General features: G+C 38.4%; 3 protein-coding genes across 12 annotated transcripts in view; all 3 read right to left on the reverse strand.

Moving 5' to 3' along the window:
* Window positions 1-4,253, reverse strand: part of dbf4b (DBF4 zinc finger B) — an 8,788-nt gene extending 4,535 nt beyond the window's left edge. For 2 of the 3 annotated variants that reach the window (XM_034860079.1, XM_034860076.1), the window contains exons 1-8: window positions 4,140-4,253; window positions 3,282-3,474; window positions 2,830-3,021; window positions 2,418-2,468; window positions 2,245-2,314; window positions 1,521-1,585; window positions 1,235-1,271; window positions 1,072-1,117 (exon numbers count right to left, since the gene is read on the reverse strand). In XM_034860079.1, the coding sequence (XP_034715970.1) occupies window positions 1,072-1,117; window positions 1,235-1,271; window positions 1,521-1,585; window positions 2,245-2,314; window positions 2,418-2,468; window positions 2,830-3,021; window positions 3,282-3,431 (611 nt within the window). In that variant the 5' untranslated portion in view covers window positions 3,432-3,474; window positions 4,140-4,253. The remainder of the gene's footprint in view (window positions 1-1,071; window positions 1,118-1,234; window positions 1,272-1,520; window positions 1,586-2,244; window positions 2,315-2,417; window positions 2,469-2,829; window positions 3,022-3,281; window positions 3,475-4,139) is intronic. The other variant, XM_034860077.1, reaches the window with a different exon arrangement.
* A 463-nt stretch (window positions 4,254-4,716) lies between these two features.
* LOC117937225 (gap junction gamma-1 protein-like) lies at window positions 4,717-11,974 on the reverse strand. 8 transcript variants are annotated; one of them, XM_034861030.1, is made up of 4 exons: window positions 11,870-11,974; window positions 11,663-11,741; window positions 11,044-11,113; window positions 4,717-7,167 (listed from the first exon to the last, which is right to left on the reverse strand). In XM_034861030.1, exon 4 carries the CDS (start codon window positions 7,127-7,129, stop codon window positions 5,753-5,755), a length of 1,377 nt encoding a protein of 458 aa, XP_034716921.1. In that variant the 5' UTR covers window positions 7,130-7,167; window positions 11,044-11,113; window positions 11,663-11,741; window positions 11,870-11,974; the 3' UTR covers window positions 4,717-5,752. The 8 variants fall into 8 exon arrangements, with proteins under 8 accessions (XP_034716921.1, XP_034716924.1, XP_034716919.1 ...); XM_034861033.1 differs by having other exon boundaries at window positions 11,594-11,741; window positions 11,870-11,969; XM_034861028.1 differs by lacking the exon at window positions 11,044-11,113.
* Window positions 11,975-17,777: 5,803 nt separating this feature from the next.
* Window positions 17,778-23,922, reverse strand: LOC117936825 (probable phosphatase phospho1). The gene is made up of 2 exons (XM_034860234.1): window positions 23,796-23,922; window positions 17,778-21,077 (listed from the first exon to the last, which is right to left on the reverse strand). The coding sequence occupies exon 2, from the start codon at window positions 21,039-21,041 to the stop codon at window positions 20,262-20,264; it is 780 nt and encodes a 259-aa protein (XP_034716125.1). The 5' UTR covers window positions 21,042-21,077; window positions 23,796-23,922; the 3' UTR covers window positions 17,778-20,261.
* Window positions 23,923-24,705: the final 783 nt, after the last annotated feature.

The raw sequence follows: 24,705 nt of genomic DNA on the forward strand, positions 1-24,705 counted from the left end.
AACTTATTGAAGACTCAAGACAGCCATAACATTGTGATTTTCTACAAGTGTATGTACACTTTTGACCACAACTGTAATCGTCATTCCAATATTTTCAAATTAAAAATATTTCACTCCACTTCGCCAAACTGAATATGAAATTTTGCATTCAAGATGAAGCCCTGCCACCCACACCCACACCCCCACCCCCACCCACACCCACACCCACACCCACACCCACACACTAACTAAAATGAGAGGGCAAGTGAAAAGACCTGTTAGCACACAGAGATCCATTGCTGGAACAGGCAGCGGAGTTTGCAAAAGCCTCATTGAATAGAAATCGTATCCACTTGAGCTCCTGGGGAGCTGCATCACTGAGGGGGCTTGTCACATTACACGATGGGACTCCTCAACAGGTTCAATTAAGAAAATCATCTGGGCTGAAATGCAAAGCTGCGCCCAGTGGGGTAGGAAACACAGGGACAGGTCCCAGCCACTAGCTGTTGTCACTCTGTTTGAACTGCATAAAGGATCTAATCTGATACTAAATCATTAAACTGGGCAGGCAAAAAAATAGTAATCCCTTTGCCTTGGTAAATTCTAGCTTGGCTTAATTAATTTGGAATCAAACACAAACAGCTATGAAAAAATATTTTACACTAACAATGTATCAAATGACAATATGAACAGGGTCGCTCGTAGTGATGAAACATCAAAGAATGAGCCACTGAATGTGCAGCTCCCCTTGGCCGGAGCTTTGCAGCGACTTTCAGTTAATTATTTAACTTGTTCAGCCTGCAACTTTACTGTTTTGGTTCACTCTCACATCGTCATTTTTAACAAAACAAGCTCTACAAACCCACTGTATATCACCTGTTCATCCTAAACAGCTGCTAGACAGATAGCGACCGGTCAGTGAACAAAATATAGCATTAAGCAGCTACAGAGCAAAATATTTCCCTCAGGAGTTGAGATTTCTGAAGGGAGCAGGTTAGACAGTTCCTTGTTCCCCCATTTAAATCCTCCCCCACAACTAGAAGAAAATGGACAAACAAACATAAACTGCACTAAATGAGGGATGATACTCACCTGCTCATGTCTTCAACTTTAAGATAGGGAGACCTCAAAGCTGCAGCTGTAGACCAGGAGAAGTAAAGAGGTACAGGCAAACAGTTAAATAAGCACTTCTACCCACAGAAATACCATATTAGAAGAAAATAAACACATTAGCAGCACAAATACATCAACTAACCTTTGACAACATGGGAACTTAGTTTGGTGCCAGACCTCTGCATTGAAAAAGAGAAGTTTAAATAAGACTCATGAACATTAAAGAGTCTGGTGGACAAAGCATTATAAAACCCTAACAAAGTGTATAACAATTTAGTGTGAGCTTATTTAACTGAACTCCCTTTCAGAATGGATTGAACAAATTCATTTATAAATGATTTACTTGCTTGATTTTTTTTATTGATTTAATGATCTTCTATATTTGGATACTTGTTGAAGTGAAAAGACATTCAGCCCCAACATCTTACCTCTGGCCTCTTGTGTATACCACTGAAGCTCTCTCGAGTCAACTGTTTCAAATATAAAATGACATCTGATACTACATTAAGGAACAACACAAGATTTTCACACACTGTCCCTTGGTTAAGAATGTGACAAATGTATGCTGGTGAACAGCCGCCCTCTTCAGCTGGGATCAGTAGGACACAGCAGCACAGAACAAAAATTGTCATGTGGTGCCATCTGCTGTGAGCAGAGGTTCAATGCACTACAGATATGAACGCATACAAGCCAAATAATACCTGCAATAAATATGCTGAGGAGAAATCAGTCTACACAAATCAACTGTGAAGTGTTTAATGGTTATTTTGTATGCTTAAGAAAGTAATCGCTGTGAAATAATCATAAAGTAAGCTTTATTTATCTCTCCCTACTGTACAGATGGACTGGAGTATTTGATGTTAGCTGTTCACTGACTATAACGTAGAAGCCATTTCTAGCACTTAAGGTAATTGTTATGCATTGCTCTTGGGTTGACCCTGAACTGTCACAACCAGGGATATAGCCACGTAGACCGGCTTGGTTTGAATTTCAAAAAGGAGGGTTGAATTCTGATCAGACAACCCTAACCCCACCCTGGTAGGTGGTGTGAAAGAGGTAACACAGTCCACGTGGGTATGACCCTGGTTGAACCATTGGTGTGAAAGGGGTATAAGAGTTCCCTTTAAATCATGTTATTAGACAAAAGGATACCATCCACATTCAAAATCTTCACTCCCCAAGATCGAGCATTGGCCAAAACACCGCTCCCCTGCAGTCGTTCCTACAAGACATCCATCAGAAACAAGTCGAGATAACCAACCATGTCAGTCTTCCGTCTAACACCAATATCTACTAAAATATTTTCCAGCTGCACTGACACTTACATTGTTGCGAATGGCTTTTTCAAGCAAGGCCTTCCCACGGCTGCCACAAGGCTGGAAAGAAAAATACAGCACAGATATATGTTTAATTCTGGGTTAAAGTTTTTAGTAACATCTACTAGTATATTGTTCACATGAGAAATGAAAACAAAAATCAATAACCAATTGTTTTGTTTTGTTTTTTTTGTTGGATTTCTCACATAAATATATATAGCAATTTACACTATTCACAAAACACCAATTAGGGAAAAAACATTGCAGACCATATACATTAATTCAATAGAATCAGCTGTTTGATAAATTGACCTGACCTCAGTAATATTTAACTTTAACCATTTTGTGAGTATCTCTTGCCAATTATCAGATTAATATTCCTGTAAAATGTATGAAAACATGTATGGGTGATGCTCAGTACCATTGGTCTAGGAGTTCTGGGTCGCTGTTTGTCACTGTTGAGGACACACTCTCGCTGCATTACTGGACGTTGGGCTTCTTCACTCATCAACTTTGTCCCTGCTTTGGTGTCAGTACAATTTTGCCCCTTCAGGTCCTCTGGGCTTCCAGTCACAACAAAGCTCACATCTTTGTGCAGGAAACTCTCAACCCTCTTCAGAATGAGAAACAAAAAAAAACGCATTAGCTCATCAGTCTCTGCTGAGACAACTAGCATAGTCAGACCTTTATCTTTACTTGTACAAAATCCAACTTCAACCTCAATAGCTATACAATTGATTTATATTCAATATCAGTATTAGTTAGAATGTAATCAGATTGGCTACTCTTTAAATTCTTTTGTTTGAACAACAACCACCAATGTTTACAGCAAGGATCCACAGGCATACTGCATTTATATTCACATATGCTTACTCCTCCTAGAAGAGATACAGTCTCCAGAAGCAGGGCTGTTGGGCGTTTCTTGACATTGTCCAGGTAGAAGGTCTTCCCCTCCAGCTTCTTCTGCCCAGGACACAGTGAGCCCAGAAGACCTTGCTCCTCCGCATACTGCTGGTGCTGCATGGTCCTGGTGCAGGATACTTGGCAGAAAAACACCAGGATGCTACTTAAAAGGAGAGAACAAACAAGTGTTAATTAAATTTATGCATAACATTTGATGGAGAGCAAATTAAAACGACACCCCATCCCCGTCAAACACCAGATACAGGCAGCCCTAATCTAAACGGTGGTTGCACTAATGATAACTTTGTCTAGACAACGTTGTGTCCAAACATTTTTTAGTAACTTAATACAAGGTCTCCGAGATTCAAGTATAAGTAAATCAGCCCCTAATCATTTACGACATGTTAACGGTTGATTATCAGTTAAATATCAGTCACGTGGTTTCTTCTCAATAGTCAGGTTGAGGTAGCGTTAGGCTAGAATTTACAATGACTACCGTTTGTTCACGGTAGCAGCTATTTTAAAACTTACCATCTAGCTAGTTAAACGTTCAGCAGAAAAAGAATGTATCGTTAGAGTTACTTCACTACCAAACTACAACAGCAAAGTAACGTTAAATGCATTATAAACCTAGCATCCTTCCTGACTAGATAGCATACTTAGCTGTAACGTTAGTTCGTTGGTTAGCGTTAGCTGACCAGAGTTGATCTTTTTTTCAATATAAACAATGCCTGGGCCACCAAAACAATAGTTTGTCAGGAGGTTTATTAATCTGTTAAACTGCTTTCCACGTCGTTGGGGCACAAAATAAAGAAAGAGCCCACTTACTTTATGTTACTGTGCTGGAGAATTGCGAAAAAGAAAGCAACCGCCGCTTTTTTAAAACAATACGAACGTGAAGTTAACGTCACATCCGGAAAAACGCTGCCTTCGCGTGCTGGAAACAGACTTCTGAACAATCCTTCAGAATGGTCTTTAATCTTTTGTAATTAAGTTAAATTAAATTGAAATTTAGTCTGATTGTTAGGCAGCTCATAACAAGTCATTATCTCGAGCCCAAACGTAATCTAAAAGTCAATGATTGTATTTGTTGTTGTTTTGCCAGCTGGAACCTCACTAAAGTGGGAAAGTACTTTGTATCAATTCTTTCCCAGCAGGGGGCAATGTGTCCCTGTGTAAATAAAGTCATCGCGATTAAAATATTACATTGCCAAATTTAATCTTTAGTTTTATACTTATACAGTCAGTTTATACTGACTGTAACCCATATATTTAAATGGATTAAATATATTCATTATTAGTAGAAAATTCAACATTGCATCCACTGGATGATTTCAACTCATACATAGTTTATTTCATACTGTCATGACACCAACATTGTTAAATATAAGACAGAGACCACAAGGCAAATACCAATTGTTTATTCAAAACATGCACTTTTTGTTTATAAAAATATTTTTCACAAAACACTGGCACAGTGCAAAGGACTAGCCTTAATGACATTTCAATTTGAAAATCTGCAGATAAAAGTATGTGTACATTTCAAGGAATTCTTTATGGGGGGGAACAGAACACATGGATATACTAGTTATTTTCTATCACGTAAATTACACAAACCAATGAACTAATGGTTGAGAAAACCTTCATAGCATTAACTTCGAACAAACAAAATATATGTCAAAAAATGTAACAGCTTGACACTAAGAGTTATCAATTAATTTCAAAATCTGTCAAAACATTAATAGACTTCCTCTCTGTCCCAAAAATACACAGAAGCTGTTATAATACCAACTGAAAAAATACTCTCTAATTTTTAATGGCTGATCTAAAACTGGTGACCCGTGAAAATAAGATAATTTTGCATATTCAGAAACATTGTGCAAAGCTTAACCCCTGGATGGGATTCGAAACTACTCACTCTACTCTACTCAGTAAGACTTTTCTTCTGTTTTCAGTCCATAGTGATGAGGACATTTAACTAGGTAAGTAAGGCACCTGAGGTTACAGCATGGAGGCCTCTGCATATTCACAGGGACATAGAGACAGCACCAACATCTTTCTGCAAAAAACATGTATTCATACATAAAAGGGTTACATCATCTTCAATGCTTTCTTACAATATTCCATTTCTGTTCCATTTATATACTAGTAGCAGAATCTATCCTGTACTGTTGAGTTTTAAGGCAATTTAAACCTGAATACTAAATACCGACTCTGCTATTACTGACAAAGTATATATACTATTAATTATCCCTGTTGAGGGGTTTATATATTTCGCTATCAGTGGACTGGTACAAGATAGATCTTGACACTAATAAATCAAACTGGGTGCCGTGCCCATTTTTTATAAACAGTGTGGAAACACAAACATAAATACTGTGCTGGTCTGAGAAGGCTTTGCATTGTTTAAAAATAACAAAAACTTAGTCACGGTCTGTATTTCAGATCCACTCTGAACCATTTATAACTCCATATTTGCTGCTACTACTGGTGCTGCTGCTTCTGTCCACGTCTGCCTTGCTTGAGGTATGTTTGGAGACCTGCCGGTGTTTACGTTCACGTTGAGGCTTGCTGTGGTTATTACTGTGGCTCTGTGGCTGTCTGTAGGCCGGATTGTCAGCCTCCAGCTTGTTCTGAGGATGACAAATGTCCTTATGACCACCTCTGCGGGCATCATCCATCCCTGCTCTGCAAGGGTTTTCATCATTATTGGTGTACTGCTGACGTTCCTCTTTGGCAATGTTCACGTGGTTCTGCCGGCAAGCCATCTTTGCATTAGTGAGATCAGTGATTGGTAGTGGCTGGTTGTGGTGCCCTGTTGATAACAGAAGAGGCTTCATGGCGATGTTGTACCCAGGTGGAGCTGATGGTGCATTCCAAGAAAAAGGGTAGCTGCTGTAATCCTCTCCACTCAATCCCGCCTCGTTAAGAGCTCCTTGTGCCAGTGTCAGCCCGTACAGCTCATTGTCAGGAAGCTGCACCCGGCGGGAGCGTACAATCTCACAGATGGTACCTATGCCCAGGTGAACCATCTCCCATATATTGAGTACCAGACAGAGCAGGGAGACTGTGTACATGATGAGAAGGAAGATAGTTTTCTCAGTGGGCCGTGATACAAAGCAGTCCACACTGTGAGGGCAGGGCAAGTTGGAGCACACGTAGGTGGGAGGCACAGCAAATCCATATAGGGCATACTGTCCACACAAGAAAGCCACCTCCAGCAAGGAGCGGGTCAAGAGCTGCAGGACATAAATACGCATCAGTCCATCCTCTTTGATGCGTTGACGCCCATCATGGCGCACCTTTACCTTTGCTTGTCCGTCACCACTGTTTCCTTTCACTGCTCCACCACCATCACTCTCCGCCTCTGCCATTTCATAGATCATCGGGTCTTCCTCTTGGTCATCCTCGGCCTCTTCAATGCCCCTATGCTGCTTGCGGCCTGCATGATAGTGCTTCTTGGGTTTCCTCCGCGAAAATCCCCTCACTTCACCGCCGTCTGCCTGCTCATCAGCCCGAGCAATTTTATTGACAGCGTAGCCCAGGTACATGAGTGAAGGCGTGGCCACCAGGATGATTTGGAAAACCCAGAAGCGGACATGTGAGAGTGGAGCGAAGGCGTCGTAGCAGACGTTCTCACAGCCCGGCTGGCCTGAGTTGCAAACAAACTTGCTCTGCTCATCATAGTAGATGGACTCCCCTCCTACGGCTGTCAACACAATGCGGAAAACGATGAGGACAGTGAGCCAAATCTTGCCCACAAATGTAGAATGGTTGTGGATTTCTTCCAGCAGACGAGTCAGGAAACTCCAACTCATGGTAGTGGCAGTGACAACATACACTTCCTCTTACTTCCCTGTGGAGAGAAAAGATAGGATTCAACTCTGTACTATGCAGGCAATACTATAAGGAAAGTAACCACATGAATTCTAATAATTAAATTTATTTAGACCTTTTTATAGTAAAATATTTTTGCCATTTAAAGACAATAAAAAATGTCTGGCCAAAACTTTACGGGTACACCTTCCTTCTTAACAGTGCCTGATATGTGGGGAGAAAAATGAAAAAATGAATATTTATTAACCTGTCTTTTAGTGCGTGTCTCTCAATTTGTCTATATTTCCCTCACACACAGAATAGACATGTAATTCTACAAATAAAGATATTAATAACTCTTCGGATGTATTCACAAAGTGTTTCAGCTCCAAGCACTTTGTCTTTCCTCCAGTATACATGGTTATCAAATGCATTTCTGTACAATAACATGTTTCTCCTTGATTCTCTTAATAGCTATGCCCCTAAGCTCATGCCTAAACATACCATTGGCATTAGTACACAAAAGGAAGAGTAATGACAACGATGGAATTTCTAACCATAATTGCTATTGTTAACTGAACGTCCCTGAACATTCAGATGTTCCATAGAATTACAAAATGTCTCATCTTGTTTAAGAAATAAAAGCTTTGTTTTTATGCTGTAAAATGACTACTGAAATTCTAAAAGCCTGAAGTAGCAAAACTACTAAAACTATACACCAATTATATAATTTATTTTTTATTACAATAATATATTTATTATTTATGATGATAATGGAGGAAGTACTCCATATAAGGAGTAGAGTTGATACCCATAGTATTTCAAACACTTTGTAAAAACTCTTTTGTAGTTTATTGAGTTATTGCTTCAGTAAATTAAAACTGTGAGACCATTATTATCAGATTTCTATCAGCTGAGGAATGTGAAACTTCAAATGTGACCATCAGTTCTCCCTTTTCCCTAATGCATGTGGCAGGAATTCACATAACAAAAACTGGAAAAAGGACAATTACTAGCACATAATATGAGACATTATTAGTATTTGCATACTAACATATGACATTAACCCCTCCCTAACACTACCCTTCTGTGATAGGAGTTACAACATGGGATTTGTAGATTATAAACTATTGTGTTTTTACTCTCATATACAGTACATTGGTTTTCAAATATAAGGCAGACAAAGAACAGTATGTTTATGATTAATGGATGGAACAACACAACAACAATATAGCAGCACACACTCAAATGTCTGAAAAGATGAAAAACAAAAGAATGGAATGATTAAGAATGTATAACTGGAGTGTGTGTAAAATGAATACTTTACACTCTCAGCCCTTTCAGCTCTCTAATGAACTACACCATATTATATAGTACCTAACCTTGAACAATCTCTGTTTAACCTGCAGACATCCATCTGCCCAAAACCTACGCAGCACACTTCTCCACGAGTCACTCATGTAAGAGGAAATCTAAAAGGTTCAGAAATCTGTGGGGCAGACTATGTCTGCATGTGGGACGTGTATGTGTGTGTGTGTGAGAGTTAGACTTAGACTTAGCTTTATTAGTTTAGAGGGTTTCTTAGGATAGTTTATGTTCTAACTATGGAGGCTCCTGCTCGGTTGCTTTTAATACCACAAACTTGACATCCGCCTACCATCCGGGGATAGAGACAGAGGCAAACAAGGTCCAGTGACAAAGGAGCAGCCTTGAGGTTGTCCTGTGGCTCTCACTGTATGAAGTAAATTATGTTATCATACTGTTCGGCAAAAAAAAGAAGAAGCTTGTTTCAGTGTTTCAGGTTTAAATCAAAAAGTTATTGCCTTAATAAGCTTGCTGTTTTGATCTTAGCGTGGACACACTATTTGGCAAAATAATAGGCCTTCTGGCTATTTCCATAGATGTGCCTGAACACATGAAAACACAACAAGGGAATTTGTTGTTGTTAGCTTTATGATTTGACGATTAATTAACGATTAATCAATGGGTATAAAACTAATCAGCCGCAACTTTGATGAGTGACTGTTTTCTTGAAAAGTTAAAAAAATAAAATGTTTCTGGTTCCAGCTTTTCAAACATGAGGATTTAAAAACAGTATTTGATAATGACAATAGCTGCTGCCCTAATTTGTTCTTTTTACTTATTACAAATTGAGAATTAATTGTAATCAAATATATTTTAAGGTGACTATTTTTCAGTATGCAAAACTCTGGCAACCCCAGATTAAAATGTGTTTATACAGGACTCCATGCACCATGCAAAAAGTTTCCCTCACTGACACCTTATTTATAATATGCATACTGACACACTGTGGCATTGAGTCAGTGTGACATTTTTCTTTTTTTTTCTTTTTAAACCTCAAATGAAACCAGGTCCTGATGTTAACATGCTCTCCTACAGTCTCACTCTGTAAAGAAGCAAAGTTCTGTCTCATTAAGAGTCACATGCAATTTAAAGCTGCACATCTGGCCATGTTGTGTAATGTACTATTTGGAGGCCCAGTAGCACTGCTATCACCACCCAAACACAAGTCCCGTGGATGGCAAAAAACTGGGAACATTCCTACACATTGTTAATTTTCAGCTCTGCTCATAAGCAAAGCAAATCATGCTGCTGCTCAGCAATACAGCGGGAAGCAATTTAATTGCAAGCCATACAATCAGGAATTTTAGGAAGCATCTTATGTAATGCATAACCATCCAACCATAGACACAAACATATGGCTTTAGATGCAATAGGATGAACATGACATGACACGCGTATAAATCATTACCTTAAAGGTGTTGATGCCTGATTTTTGTGATAAACACACCATCCTCTTAAACCAGAGTCTGCTCTTAACACTTTTTCTGGCAAGTATTTATGTGAAACCACCAAATGCAGTGATGAAGGACCAGAAAAGGAACCCCACAGATATGTCTTACATAAAACTGTAAATTATGTCCATTCATTCTTTTCAAAAAACTGCCACGTCTCAAAATATAGCAACTGCTCCATAGCCCAAGTTGCTCGTAGTGCCACATCAAATGCCTAAAGGTGTTACATTTAATTTCCCCCCAGATTTCTCCCAGCCAGACCAACAGCCTCCAGTTCCCTACAGCGCCAGTTAAAAAGAACTATTTGAGAAGTGTTACTATAAAGAGCAGCCAGCCTTGTACATGCCTATCTAAGAAGACTTCAAGCTGTGAATGTGAAGATTTGTGGTTTCCTCCAACAGTTAAAGTGATGCTTTACCCAAAATCTATCTTTTCAGGATGAAACACTCCCCCACACTATTAACTTTAAAGGCGACTGTAAACAGTTTGTAGTTTGCTGACGATGCACTTCCCTGTTTTTAAAGGTATATTTTGGAGGAGTTTTTTTTCTTGATGAGAGACATTCAGGAACAAGAAAACTGACGGGAAAAAGCATTTAGATGTGCATCTTACTGCACACTGTGTCTGTGTGTTGCTTTTTAGACCCTGAGGCCACCAAGCTGTCCCAAGACTGGACTTCCTATACAGTACATAAATCAGAACATGAACAAGTATCTACCTGCAACAACTTCAACTAGGGCACATGAAGAGAAGGAAAGAAAATAATCTGGTGGTAATAACTAGCAGACATGAGAGCAATGACAATAATGCATTATAGGGGTGCACGATATATCGACTTAATATCCTTATTGCAATATCAAGTTGCGCAATATTATATTGAAAGTGTCACAATAAGTATGCAATATTTGGATTATTTTTTGATTATACTACTACCCCTTCTACAGGAACTGGTCTTGCTAGTCCTCCTTCTTCTCAAATGCTAAAAACTAATAACAATAATAAAATATAATAACGTGTTCTTAATGTTCGTACAGGACTGGGTCTAATGGATTTAAATTATCATTCAATGTATTTTTGCATATTGATGTGAATCTTATAACCTGTTTTTGTTTTATCCTTCCTAGCCTCCTCGTGTACCCAACCAGAATTCAGAGCTATCAAACCCCGTGCCTGCAAAGTGAACAAAGAGAACACCATAAAACATCCGTCTAATCAAATTTCTTACAGCTTGGACAGGAGAATTGTTAACTGTAAAATAACTGTTTGGTTAATCAAAAATTGAGATTAATTGTTATTTTCTTCTCCTGCACATTGAAAACCACAAGTTAAGAGTAATACCCTCAACAAGTTTTCTTAAAGGTTGTTTTTTCACTAAAACATTGACGAAAATATATTTTGTAAAATGCTTAACCGTTGTCGATAAATATCAAGTACACTTACGTTACAGTAACTTAAAAGTTTGTCAAACATAATAGACAAAGTTAGTCTGCTAATACAGAACCTGCATTAGTAATATTAACATACCTAACGTTAGCTCGAAATCAGCTAACCTAGCATGATATTGTTTGAAAATTGAAAGACCTTTTTCATGGTATTTCTAGTACTTCACTTTTTTCCTATACTCGTCCAGTAATTTGTTCTTAAACATACTTTCAGAAGTAACAGGAGACCGTCGTATATTGCCTTCCTCCTGTATGAATTCAGACAGCATATCCTCACCTTTTCACTCGCACATTTGGCGCCGCTCCCCTCCGCCAGAAAGCTGCATCAACGTTCACAAATCACCCGGAAAGATACTCTTCTGAGCATGGAAAATAAGATCGTCATTGTCGAGTTGCAGAAAAAAGTACGACATTGACGTTTCTTCATAAAAAATGTACTCAAAGTTTTGATGGAAATGTTTACTAATTTGAGTGTTAAATTTACCTTTTTTCTCCGCAGACTAAGCTGGTGACCGGAGAAGGAGAGAGCTTGATTGTGGTACACGAAGACAAACGGACTGGTATGGCAAGGATATGTGTGTGTGTGTGTGTGTGTGTGTGTGTGTGTGTGTGTGTGTGTGTAAGAGAGAGAGAGAGAGCGAGAGAGAGAGAGAGAGAAAGACAGACGGAGAGAGATTACCGTCATAAATCTTCTTATTGACATAATATAAAATAAAAGCATTCTCCATTGTGCAAATTCATAACTTTCAACTGGCATTAGTTTCTTACTGCACCACTGACTCACCTTGAATGATAAAGAAGTCTCAATTGCAAATAGCTCTTTTCCTACAATGTAAACACATTGCATATTGTCTCTTATTCTGTAGCCACATATTTTTCATGGTTATGTTTTTTTTTTGTTCATCTATATCTGATTGTCATCATGGATATATATAAAGGATTATCTGGTGAAAAATCTAGTGACAAATGCTGACTTTGTCATTCATGTGTGGTTTAACACATCGATAAACTTCACCTATTTGTACAGTGGTTATTGCAAAGTTTTTGGTTTCCTCCAGTTCTAGTTCTGGCTGCACAAACAGTAAAAAGAATTGGCCATGATTCAGGGCTTTGTGAAAAGGGCACAGAGCAGAGATTTCAGACAACATACATATTTACCACACTTTACAGGGAGTCTGAGACTGAACAGAACAGTTTATCATCTTCTTCCATCAAATAAATCAGTAGCTTTTATGTCTTCTGCTATCAATTCCTCAACACGCTACATTTAGGGGCATTCCATGAATTTTTTACATTAAGGTCAGTTTACTCGTCATGGAGAACACTACTCAGCCTGTAAAAACAGCTGTATTAAGTCATCGGTTGTTGGGAGCCTTATAAAGTCCCAAAAATAACCCTGATGGTGAACAACCTGTGTACAAACTGGTCAAAGATGAGCGCAATCCACAGGCACTGGGGCTTTACTAAAAAAATCTACTTGTATCGTGTGAATTTTTGTTTTTTGACCCATACAGCTGCTCTTATGCATGTCAGCAACAACGAAGTGCTGAAGATATGTGCTGGATGTGGTGATGTCAGGACATAGGACCGCCTTTTAAATGTGAATGTGTGTTTTCAACTTTAAGAAGTGGATGGTGGGCTGTGTGAACCGTTCAGTGCCGTGACCTTTAACATGTATTTATTTTAGCTGGGAATAGCAACCAGAAGTTTAAAGACAACACCGGAAATGGATCAAAAAGTCAGGGTATCTCAGCCTCTGCTGCTTCAATTTTGACCACTCTTTAAAAACAATCTTTCCCTTGAAAGTCACTTAACTTTTAGTTTGATACTAAATGGCTTAAATAACCCAATGGACTACTTTGGCTAGCAACAGTTGTTTCTGATCATTACCCCACAAGATAAATTATTTTTTACATCACACAATGCACGGCCTTTGTTTAGTTTTCCTCAACTGCTACAGCTTCAGCAGCCTTGCAACGCAGGGAGGCTTTTTGGTGATATTTAACCTCTTCAAGGACATGCAGATACAAGTCAAACATTGTTCCTTCTGTGTCTTGGTTTTATCTCCCCTTTTCATCTCAAGGACATAGACAAACGTCAGCTCCGGCAGCCCACACTTCCCTCTCTTCTCCTTTCCATCTCCATTTGTTACTAACTGACTGCTTCTGTCAGGGAAGGTCACTGCTTTAAGATATTAGCTTGACTTTTGGCTGGCATTGTATTTTGAAACTATCAGCAGCAGAATCAAACACATAGGAATGGAAACTCTTAAGACCCTAATCAGCCTTATATCGTTTTGGCATAGGAAGTCCACATCCTAATTCAGAGCGACTTCTTACAAGGCTCCAGTCCCTTAATGGAGTTATCTTTCACCTCGCAGGGAGTAATTGAATGGAGAAAAATTGATTAAAGGTATCAATAAAATCATGGGATAGCAGTGCAAATTTAAAGCATTTTAACAGTCTTCTGTTATTGTTATTGGTGTGGAGGTTATATCAGCTGGTATGTTGATATTGACAGGGAGGTACAATAGGAGGTGGCAAGGCTGTCATTGACGAGTTCAAGATCCTCAAATACGATTTGTCATCATTCTCCACAGATTGATGTTAATTGGGTTTTCTATCCATTCACTTACCGCTGGAGGTCATTGGAAATTGTGTTGGACAGCAGCAGCAATTCAGCTGAGAGTTGCAAAAGTCTAACAGAGGTTTTCCAAAGAGTGATGGCTAAATCACATTAGAAAAAGAAGGCAATGCATAAGAAAGAAAATCTGAGTAAGTGTGGGCTACAAGTGTTTTGTACAGTCAGCGTTTTGCTGCTGATGATGTTATCATTAGAAACCCTGAACTGACAACAGAAAGTATGATGGTAGACAACAACAATGACAAGGAATCACCCGAGGGATGGAGTGACAAAATAAATCAGAGAGGAGTCAGATGTGGAGATAGAACAATGTGAGATTGAATGCAAAGATGACACATGGAATGTCTTCATCTGATTTGACAGAAGTCGAACCAGAAAGGAAGACAGCGGTATCGGGGAGAGATGACATGGGGGTTAAATGCAGAAATAAGGTTATGGCAGGTCAAGTAGTCCCAAAAATAGACTAAATTCCATAAGTAAGAAAGCTGAATCAACAATTACTTGGCCGACTTTAGCAGCCTGTCAAACTCACATGGTCACATGTAGCACGCAGGAACGCCTCATGTCATCTCTGTCACTATAGCCTTGAGCCCTTGCTGTCATCCTCTCTGAGAGTTGTTTCATGAATTCACATCAGCACTACTGTTTACGCCAAAGGAAGCGCCTTAGCCTGTTGTTGTGACATGGTTTTCTCATTAATCCGGTGCAACACAACTCTATGTTAGCCTGAATGCTTGGTGTATTGTAAGATCAGATGAAAGTATGTTGCTGGACAGGACACAGGCCCAAGCAGTTTTGACATAGATTTGTTGACTTGGCGCCATCTTCTGGTCAAGAGATTTATTCAGAAGACACATTTTGCACATACCAGTGCTTTCCAAACCTGAGGAGCTAAAAGTATTACATTTGACTTTTTTTATGTACTTGATTTTGTTCATTTAAACATTGAATAGTATTTACATTTTTCCATGTATGTCACCTTGTTGCTTTTGTTAAAACAAAAACATCAATATACTGTAAATGTATTAGATTTGGCCAAAAGGCTAAATTTCATTTGCAGTGCCAGACAGGCCTAGTCTAGCATTGCCACACCTATCTCCACGTTGCTGTGTCAGCACTGGAGAATGGTCTGGCTACACAGCCTAATAGGGAAAAAATAGTCTGGCTTGTCAGTACTCCTTTAAACCAATCCCAACTGCCCTGGATGGCACTAAGCCCCGATGGTAGAGATAGCAAGAGGGACTCGTGTGCCAGATGTGAGGCTTTATCCCAGCAATGCGGATCTGTTGAGCCAGACTAATGTAGGCCTTATACATTACATTAATACATGGCATTACACCAAACTAAATGTTAAGATTAAATCTAAATCTAAATGTTGAATAGAAATATTAAATCTAAATCTAAATGTTAAATCTAAATATAAATGCTGAGTATATAAATCTAAATGCTAAATGCTAAATGTAAATGTTAAATGTTAAATGTTAATGTTAAATCTAAATCTAAATCTAAATGTTAAATCTGAACTTAAATGTTAGATCTAAATTTAACTCTAAATGTTGAATCTAAATGTTTCGGGTGAAACTAAATATTTAACTAATATTCGAATCAAAAATCACAAAATACCAAAATAAAAGCTTGAGGATGTCGGGGAAATGGACTCTTGGACATGGATTATGGATGGATTATCGTGATAATAACTACCTAACTGTATTTGAAGAGTACTTTGAGTTTTTGGTGTCACTTTTCTGAAGGGTGTGGGACTTATGACCGATAGATACTATAGCCAGTCCTGAGGGGGCTCACTTTGACTGATCTGTCTTGTTCGCTTGCACAAAGGCAACCAGGAGCTTATCCCCGCCCGCTGTTGGCTACAGGTCATAAGTCCCCCATTCTTAAAAAAGTAACACTAAATACTCAAAGTAGTCTTCAAATACAGTTTCTCCAAATTTGTTTATTATTTTAGGTAGTTATTATCACGATAATCAATGTTGAAGATTCCATTTCCCCGGATGAGATGGTTTTTAATCGTTATTTGACACTTTAAACACACACTGACCTCCTCAAGCTTTTCTCCTGGTATTTCCGGTTACCGGTATTGTGTATTTGCATATTAATTAAATATTTAGTTTCACCCAAAATATTTAGATTTAACATTAAGCTTTAGATATAGATTTAACATTTAATATTTGGATTTAACTATTTAACATATCTCTTAGTTAACAAATATTGTTGTAAATGTGCAAAAAGGGACCCTCAAAAATTCCTACCTGTTTTTTTAAACATTGTTTGAAGCCAAATGTGACCAAATGTTGCTGTTATTTTCAGCATGAGCCGCTTTACAAATTGCACCTCGTGTAGGGCTACAGAGGTCTGGTAATGTCTCTTTTTAAGTCCACACCAACAGATATTTTTCATTTTTAAACTTGTAGTCTTCAACCACAACCAACTCAAGTGACATTACTTGAGGCAATTTATCAGATTTAGCTAAGGTCCCTCTGGAAAAACAAAAATACTTCGTACAACTTTTCATGTAGTATTACTCCTCAAGACCTGAAAACAGACTTGGATGTGTAAAATTGGTGGAGTTACCCTTTAATATAACCAGACACCTCACCACTGAAGTTCACTATCCTGGCCATGCCAGTGGCACATGTTTATTCATCTCATCTCTTATGTCTTCACATAGTATCACAGCTCAGTTTCTGTCCATCTGTCCTCTCCTCTCTCCTTACTGCTGACTCTTTTTCCACTGACCCCGCCACCTCCTTCATCCACTCTCCTCTAATCATGTTCTCTGTCTTCACTTCGTCCTTTGGCTGTCTGAAGTCCTGCAAGTTGAAAAAGTGGTTTAGATGACTCATCTCTCTTCGGGTCTCCTCTGTCCTCTTTTTCTCTGTCTCTGCTGCTAAATCAATATGTCACCCTTTGAGAGGACGGATTGCATCATGTGAGGCTTTTCTCCCTAAGTCCCTCCCACATTCTCTTCTAATTTCTTCAACACCTTAAACATTGTCTCTCCCAAAACACTAACTTAAAACCATCAACAAATACATACCAGCATAACTCCATTTGTTCCCTTCCCAAATATTTAGCTCTACTAAGACTTAATTTGGCTTTCCCATAACACAATTTTAACATTGAGTTTTTAACTTTTTAAATTCTTGACCTTTGAAACAGCTGCTGACACAACAATCTCAGGTTAAGGTTTCATAGCTGTGTTGGATATTTTGATGATATCACAGGATTTGCTTGATTTTAAACAATTGATTGAATTAAGCATAAAACAACAGTCCAAAACTGAAGTAAATTAAGCTTAGAATTATGTAAAATAAAGAAAAGCGGCAAATATTATCGATTGAGAAGCAACTAGGGATCTTTTTTTGCTTAAAATAATTACTTTTACTAATCAATAATTACAATAGTAACTGATTACTTTACTGTCAAATTAGACATTTCTGTTAAAACTGGGAAAACTCATCATGTGTGACTGAAAGCTCCAGCACAGCCACTAAATTAACCTTGCGGTGAGACTGTTAATGTCAATATGATTCTTTAATGCAGCTGATAAGTTATAATGAGCATCAAGGGCCTTTCAGATCTATGGCGCTAAAACCCATTGATTCCAATGACTGGCACCGCGCCAGAATGGCGTTTTGAGCGCAAACTGCGTTTGGTCTGAAAGGCCTACACTCATTAAGAAAAAACTAGTAGTTTATAGTTGATGCTATGAAACACACAACAGAAACAGATTCATTAGATAATGGCTTTATATTCCTGTTACACTAATGCATTAGACACATATTGGATATTTGATTAAAAACACACATCCAAGATACAGTAAACCACAAAAAATGAAAAGAAATTAGCATATTAGTCAAGGAGAGTCCTAACAACACATAATGTTATTTGGTTATTGTGAAGCAATTATACCATTTTAAAGTTCCCTTAAAAAACATTGTTTAGTTTGGTGATCTGGTGTCGATTCACATCCCTGAAAATGTCAAAGGTCAAGTTTTTTCCTGTTTAACCTTAAATCTCTTTTACATCATATCAAGTATACAGTGTTTCATTATTGCACAAAACTCCATGGAAGTTTTACAGGTACATAAACAGTTAAAGTAAATTAAAATAAAATAAAATAATTATCATAGGATCAGAAGGAGTAAAGCTCACATAACTTTATTCTCCTAATCAGAAAGCATTAATGGATTAGGTTTTGATCTCAAAGGCTTTCACATTCCAGCCACCTTGATTATTTCTCATAAACATATATACTATGAACATTTGTCCGTGGCAGAAAAATATTTTTATAAACATATATTATGTTTGCTTGTTAACACTTTCTTTTCTACTCCCTGAGAAACTAAAACACTTGAGAAAATGTCCAGCTCTTATACAGCATAATGATGTTTTTAAAGGGGCTGTATTTGATATTCAGAAGATTAATATAGCAGAAAACAATTTGCTATGTAAATATACTGTATTTAAAGTCCCTGTGTGTGTGTTGTAATCAGAGCCTCTCTGTTCTTGTTGCATGTTAGTGCGTGTGAGTGCCTTGTGTGTTGAAAAGTTGGGGATCAGTCTGTAAGAGCCGTGTGGAGGCAATCCCAAACCACTTTTTTCAGAATATCAACTACAGCCCCTTTAAGTATTTCATCAATTAACAAGCTTATTATCTGTTTTAATGCTTTAGCACCCAAACGTTCTTATTGTTAACTGTAACAGCAAAGATGTTCAGTATATGGATAAAAAAAAAAAATGAATCCAAATATACACTCCATTATTTATACTACCTCTGCCTTAAAGTTAGCAGACAGTATTATGTGTCTACTAACATGGAAACCTTAAACAGGCTGCAAAAATCAACAAAGTATACATGCCCCATTATAATCTGAATTTAAAAACAAAAGGATGGGAAAACAAACATAATACTTCACAATTTTCTGAATATAGACAAAAATAAATGTCATCTCAATGAATACAAGTGCTCTTCCTTTTTGATATTTTAAAATATATTTTCCAGTCCCTATCATGGATTTAGTCATTTATGCAGAATGAGGTTACATTTTGAGTTAGATATAGACCATACTGTATACTAGTATGAGTGGCCCATCATCACTCCCTCACAACCACAACATTGTGGTTTATTGGGTATCCATTCAAACATAACAAAGACTTTTTAGAGACTATAAATCCTTCTCAACCTAAACAGCCTTTTATCAATAGTTATATTTACTGGAAGTACTAATGGGGTACAAGTATGGTAAGTGCTAGCTAATGACTATACAATACAATTGGTACTTTGCATCCCACCTTTTTTTTTCATTGTTTCAGAAACAGTATGTAATGTTGGGCCAAAGTGCAGGCGTATGGTTCCAACGTTCCATTCGGATCTCATGCTGGTTTAGATTACCGTTGTATAATCAAGCCCTAGATTAGGTATCAGTAATGAGTGGTGGGGAGAGCACAGTTACTGTGCAAGAGTCTTTGTTACCTTATCCCTGTTGTCCTTGTCCCTGCCTGACACAACATGTGTGGTCTTTTGTCCCAGGTAATGCTACTGTACAACACTTGATCCTGCACATGTGTCCATAAACCTACAGTATTAATTAAGATGGCAATAGGCTTTTATACCAGGCTAGCACTAAAGGAACATTTCGACATTTGTGGAAATGTGCTTACTCCTTTTTGTGGAGAGTTAGATGTTTGTACAGTAAAGTAAATATGCTGCTGGATATCTTAGCACGAAGAACAAAGAGAATCAGCAAAGCCCGGCTCTATCCAAACATAAAAGTCTGCCATCTGCGCCTATCCACCTCACTCATATTACCATGTTATCTGTCATTGGTTTAATCCATATGAAATAGTGTAAACATTACAATAAACTATTTTATTAGGGGTTATGTGGTGGACTTTCTTTTGGCCAGTTGCAGTGACTTATTGAGTCTCAACTGGTTGCCTAGCAACTTCTCCTGGCCAAGACGGTGATTTGAATAGATGTGTACTATTTGGCTACATCTTTACAGGTACCAAGTGTGGCTGGAGTAGAATCACGCATATCGTGGACTGGAGTTGGTGCCCTTTTGCTATATTTGCCCCCTTTTTCATTCTCTCTTTCCCTTATTCTCACACACACACACACACACACACACACACACACACACACACACACACACACACACACACACTCACAAACACACAAACACACAAACAAACACACACGCACACATCTTTTATCTCTCCTCCATAATTTTCTTCAGGCAGCCCACTATGTCTTCGCCACTGACCCAAGGAACTATGTTTGCCTTGAACATGGCTGCCTGGGACTGCTGCATCTCCAGCAGCAGCCTGTGCATGGGAAAGTCTCTCCTGGGGAAGGCTGTGTCCCGGGGCCCCAGAGCCAGAGAGGGACAGATATCATTGGCCCCATCTCCGATATAGAATACCCTCTGAAAGGGAGCACCACCACGTTCCTTTTGTCGGCCCGCCAGATACTCCCGAAGGATCACCTGCTTGCATAGGTTGTCAGGACAACGGCAGCACGAGTGGGAGTGGAAAGGGAGCAGCACAAGGCGGCCAGTCACATCAAAATTTGCTGGGTTTGTGAAAATCTTCCGGAAAAGGTGACGCACCCCAGCACGCTCCAGCCACGTCTCGATGAAGTACATGTTGGCGTCGGAGACCACCGCCAGCTCAAAGTCCTGCTCGTGGCTCTGCAGATACTGAAAGAGGTACAGGAGGCCGGGTGTGGGTGGGATCTTCTCCAACGCTGAATGGATGGAGTCCTCAGACACGCCCTGCTCCGCCATATAAACCAAGACCTTCTGCATGTACTCGTTGTAGTGGCCCTCCCTGTAGCTGTTTCTAAGCCACTCAGGTAGCTGTTGGCCTGGTAGAGCACGCACCACAGCATCATCACTGTTCTCATTGATGATGGTTTCATCAAAGTCGAACAACACCAAAAAACGCTGATGCTGTGGTGCTGCATGGGTTAGGTTTGGTGGAGCCGTCATCTTTGGCGTGTGGAGGAAACAGTGAGTGGTCCCTCTCTAAGAAAGATGTGGGGAATGAAAAAAACGTTTTTTTCTTTGTCAAGGACAACAGATTCTAAGAAGCATTCTACTGTTTTACAACACCCTACTCTTAAATTAAAAATGTCATTGGAGGATACCAAATACATCAGGACATCACACTGTGTCCAGGTTTAATTAAACATGCAGCCCAGAACCACACTGGGCTCAGGAAACATCATAAACATACTCATAATTGCTTTAGGGGAAACATATGTTTACATGAGGAAAGGAAGGAAGAAGAATTTAAATTAAACGACACATAAACAGGATGTTCATAGTTAAAAAACAATCACAAAGAAACCCCTATTCCTTTTCAGGAAATATGCAACTGTCTTTGTTTAAATCACTGCAGCATCTAATATGCAACACATAGTCATAAACTTCCTATTCTCATCACAGTTCTCCACGCATACATTCCTTAATTCCTTTAGGATTCAGAGAAATAAACTTGACTCATACATGCCGGATCTCGGATCAGGGCCAATTCAATATTCACGTAGTCGATGTATTTGCAGATAAGACCTTTGCTGGAGCAGGCATGAGGTTACATGAGGGAAGAGAGCTGTTACGTCACAGCATACCTTTACCATAAATGGAACAAATATGACATACAAGCAGTGCTGAGGCATTAAACAAGTAAATCTACTGAAGTACCAATCAATTACAATTATTCCTTTTGATGTATTTACATGGTATTTTACATTTAACAATTCAGAGGACATATATATGCTGTATATATTTTACTCTCTACTCTACAAATCCAGTAACTACATGTTTGGTCAAAATGGAGCTAAGACCAGAATCCTGGACTTCTTGTGTCTCCGCGCCAGTGGCAGCCCCGGTCGGAGACATAATGTTACGTTTTTTCACCAATAATCTGACACAAATGTTTAATAAGATAAAATGATGAAGTGATGACATTCTATGTCCAAAAGGTCAACTTCCCTTTGAGATCATTATATTCTGCAAAAACACTTTTCCTGGCCATTATTCAACGCCATAACTCAGGGACAGAAAGGGAGACATTTGGGTGGATACTGAATTGATCACACTAATCTTGAAACCGTGTATAGGCCTATGTGTTCTGTGTTGAAGATGTGTGTGAAACATCCATGTTTTGCCAAAAAACACACTTAATACATTTAACATTTTAAACAACTGCTTCAAAGTCTTCCCTATATTATGAGTCTGGACAGACATGGGTGTACACTGCAACGTGACTGGTTGGCAGAGGCATAGAACCATGAGGCGGTAATTCTAGTTGACATCCGTTTAACCTATAACCCATAACCCATAAACATTATTATGCCACAAAATTAGTAATTTTGGCATGAAATAACTTGCAAGAACTAGAAAACAGAGATTAAAAACCAAAATGCATGACTGCACTCCGGCTTGTCAAGGCTAGCTGGTAAGATAGTTTCCTATGTTGATGGTCCAACATAAGTTTGTTGTGTCAAATACATAAGGCATAACTAAATCTAATCATAATGGAAAAAACAAGTTACACCAGATTAGCTATTCCTACTAAAAGGTAGTTCAGCAGGCATCTAGCCTAGTTTATAGGGAGTAGTATTTGAGCTGTCTTCCAAGGAATTCATGTGTGATTTGAATTAGTTGAGTTACCTTGAAGTCACAAGTTTAAATGTATTAAATTAAAAAGGATTTTATGAAGCCAGCTCATTAGGTAAAATAGACAAGAAAGCAAAAGAGCATTGTCTGGCTAATGGCCTTCTTCAAATACTGCTTTCTGCCTTTGTAAGACAGTATATCATTTGTAGATTAAATTTTACATCAAAATGCAAGATTATCCTTTAAAATATGATGTAGTCTATTGTAATAGATTACACTACCTAACTGTATCTAAAGAAGTTAACATTATCTCAACCAGCAACATTTTATTGCTATTTACAGATCTGTAATTAGCATTAGTAATAATAGTGTAATAATTAGTATACCATTATTGTAATAATAATAATTCAGTACAATGAGTACTCTGCTGTTGATGCTTAAGTACATATACTTATGATAAGTCAAGGGTCGGAGTACTTCTTCTACCACTGGAAACAAGTTGTATGGGACTGAGAAAGAGTAAAAATCAATAATAATTGAGAAGGGACATACTATTATTACACCACATGCTCTGACAATCTTAAGATTAGGATTTAAGAAGATCATATGCCATACAAGGACATCTTACACAACCTTTGCATGCAAACTATATAAATCCACACACCTTTGTAGAAGAACAGAACAGAGAGTGAAACACATATTATATATATATTATAATATATATGAATTAGTATTAGTACATTTCTTGGTTTGCAGGGAAGCTTGCCCTGACGGGACATTATGAAATCTTAGCATACCATGACAATGTCAGTTCATTGACAATGTGATGACATCAACATCAGACAAGCTGGTACACACAGTAATGCAAACGTCCTGTAAACTGCAGTTTGGCTGCACCGACGTGCATTATTAATAGGACATACTTACACACTAAGCTATCTAATTTTAACCCGGAGCAGCCATTCCTGTGTGAAAGGTTACAATTGAAAGTCATAAACGCGGCTCTGTCAGGAGTCATTAGGTTGGATATAACGTTCTGTCCGAGCCGCAAAGATGAATTGTAACAGTTAAATCACAAAAACAGAAAGAAATGTGCTGAATAAGAGAGAAAATCAGGCCTACCGGCGGTGGTCATGTACCCGCGGATGGTAGACTTGGAGCCCGGCTCCGGCGGCTGCATCCCTGTGACACGACAAGATTTTTTTAAAGGAAACTCCCACAGCAGCACACAGAGGGTATTCCCATTTAAAGCCACTGTGTCAAACAAGCCTAAACACAAGGCTTCCGACGTAACCTTTCAAATTAAAAGCCTCACGTAATAGGCTGCAATATTCAGGTACTTTTACTCAATTTGAGAATTTCCATTTTATGCTAGTTTATACTTCTACCTTCTATACTTTTTAAATTTTTTACTCCACTACATGTATTGGACAACATTGATTACTAGTTACTTTGCAGATTCTGATTATCAACACAAATTACACATCAACTAATGGATTAGGCTGTGTATTATGCCACCAGGCATTATAAAAAGTAGTTGAAATTGGCTTCACCTGCACCATTGAAGGGATGAATACAGTAATTATAATCCAATGAGATAATATCTGCAATATTTGCAGATAGTACTTTTACTTTTGGTACTTTAAGTATAATTCACACTGTATTGCTACTTTTACTCAAGTAAAAGATCAGAGTATTTATTTTACCATTGGCCATGTTAGTAGGTAGGCTACATCTATGCAATCCAGCTCTGCCAAATATTCTACCTTTACAAAGCTTATAATGGCCCGTTGCTTTTGGTCAACATTCAATAAAACACAAGATGTCTTGTTTTTTGTCTGTTGTTTCTCACTTTTGGAGCTAGGCCTCCCCCCCCCCCTGTAATAGGACACCATAACTTACTAGTCATGTCTGGTGTCATTGTCTGGTGAATTTGTATTCAAAGGTAAAGTCAGGTTGATACAATTGCACAATTATTAACAGGATACTAATAACAGACAATGAAACCGCTGTTACACTGTGGTAGAATGGT

The sequence above is a fragment of the Etheostoma cragini genome, chromosome 21 (genome assembly GCF_013103735.1).
Source record: "Etheostoma cragini isolate CJK2018 chromosome 21, CSU_Ecrag_1.0, whole genome shotgun sequence".
Classification (NCBI taxonomy): domain Eukaryota; kingdom Metazoa; phylum Chordata; class Actinopteri; order Perciformes; family Percidae; genus Etheostoma; species Etheostoma cragini.

What these genes read in the sequence shown, in the direction of transcription:
- LOC117936825 (XM_034860234.1), bottom strand. Translation starts at nt 21,041, where the DNA reads ATGACGGCTCCACCAAACCTAACCCATGCAGCACCACAGCATCAGCGT.
- LOC117937225 (XM_034861028.1), bottom strand. Translation starts at nt 7,129, where the DNA reads ATGAGTTGGAGTTTCCTGACTCGTCTGCTGGAAGAAATCCACAACCAT.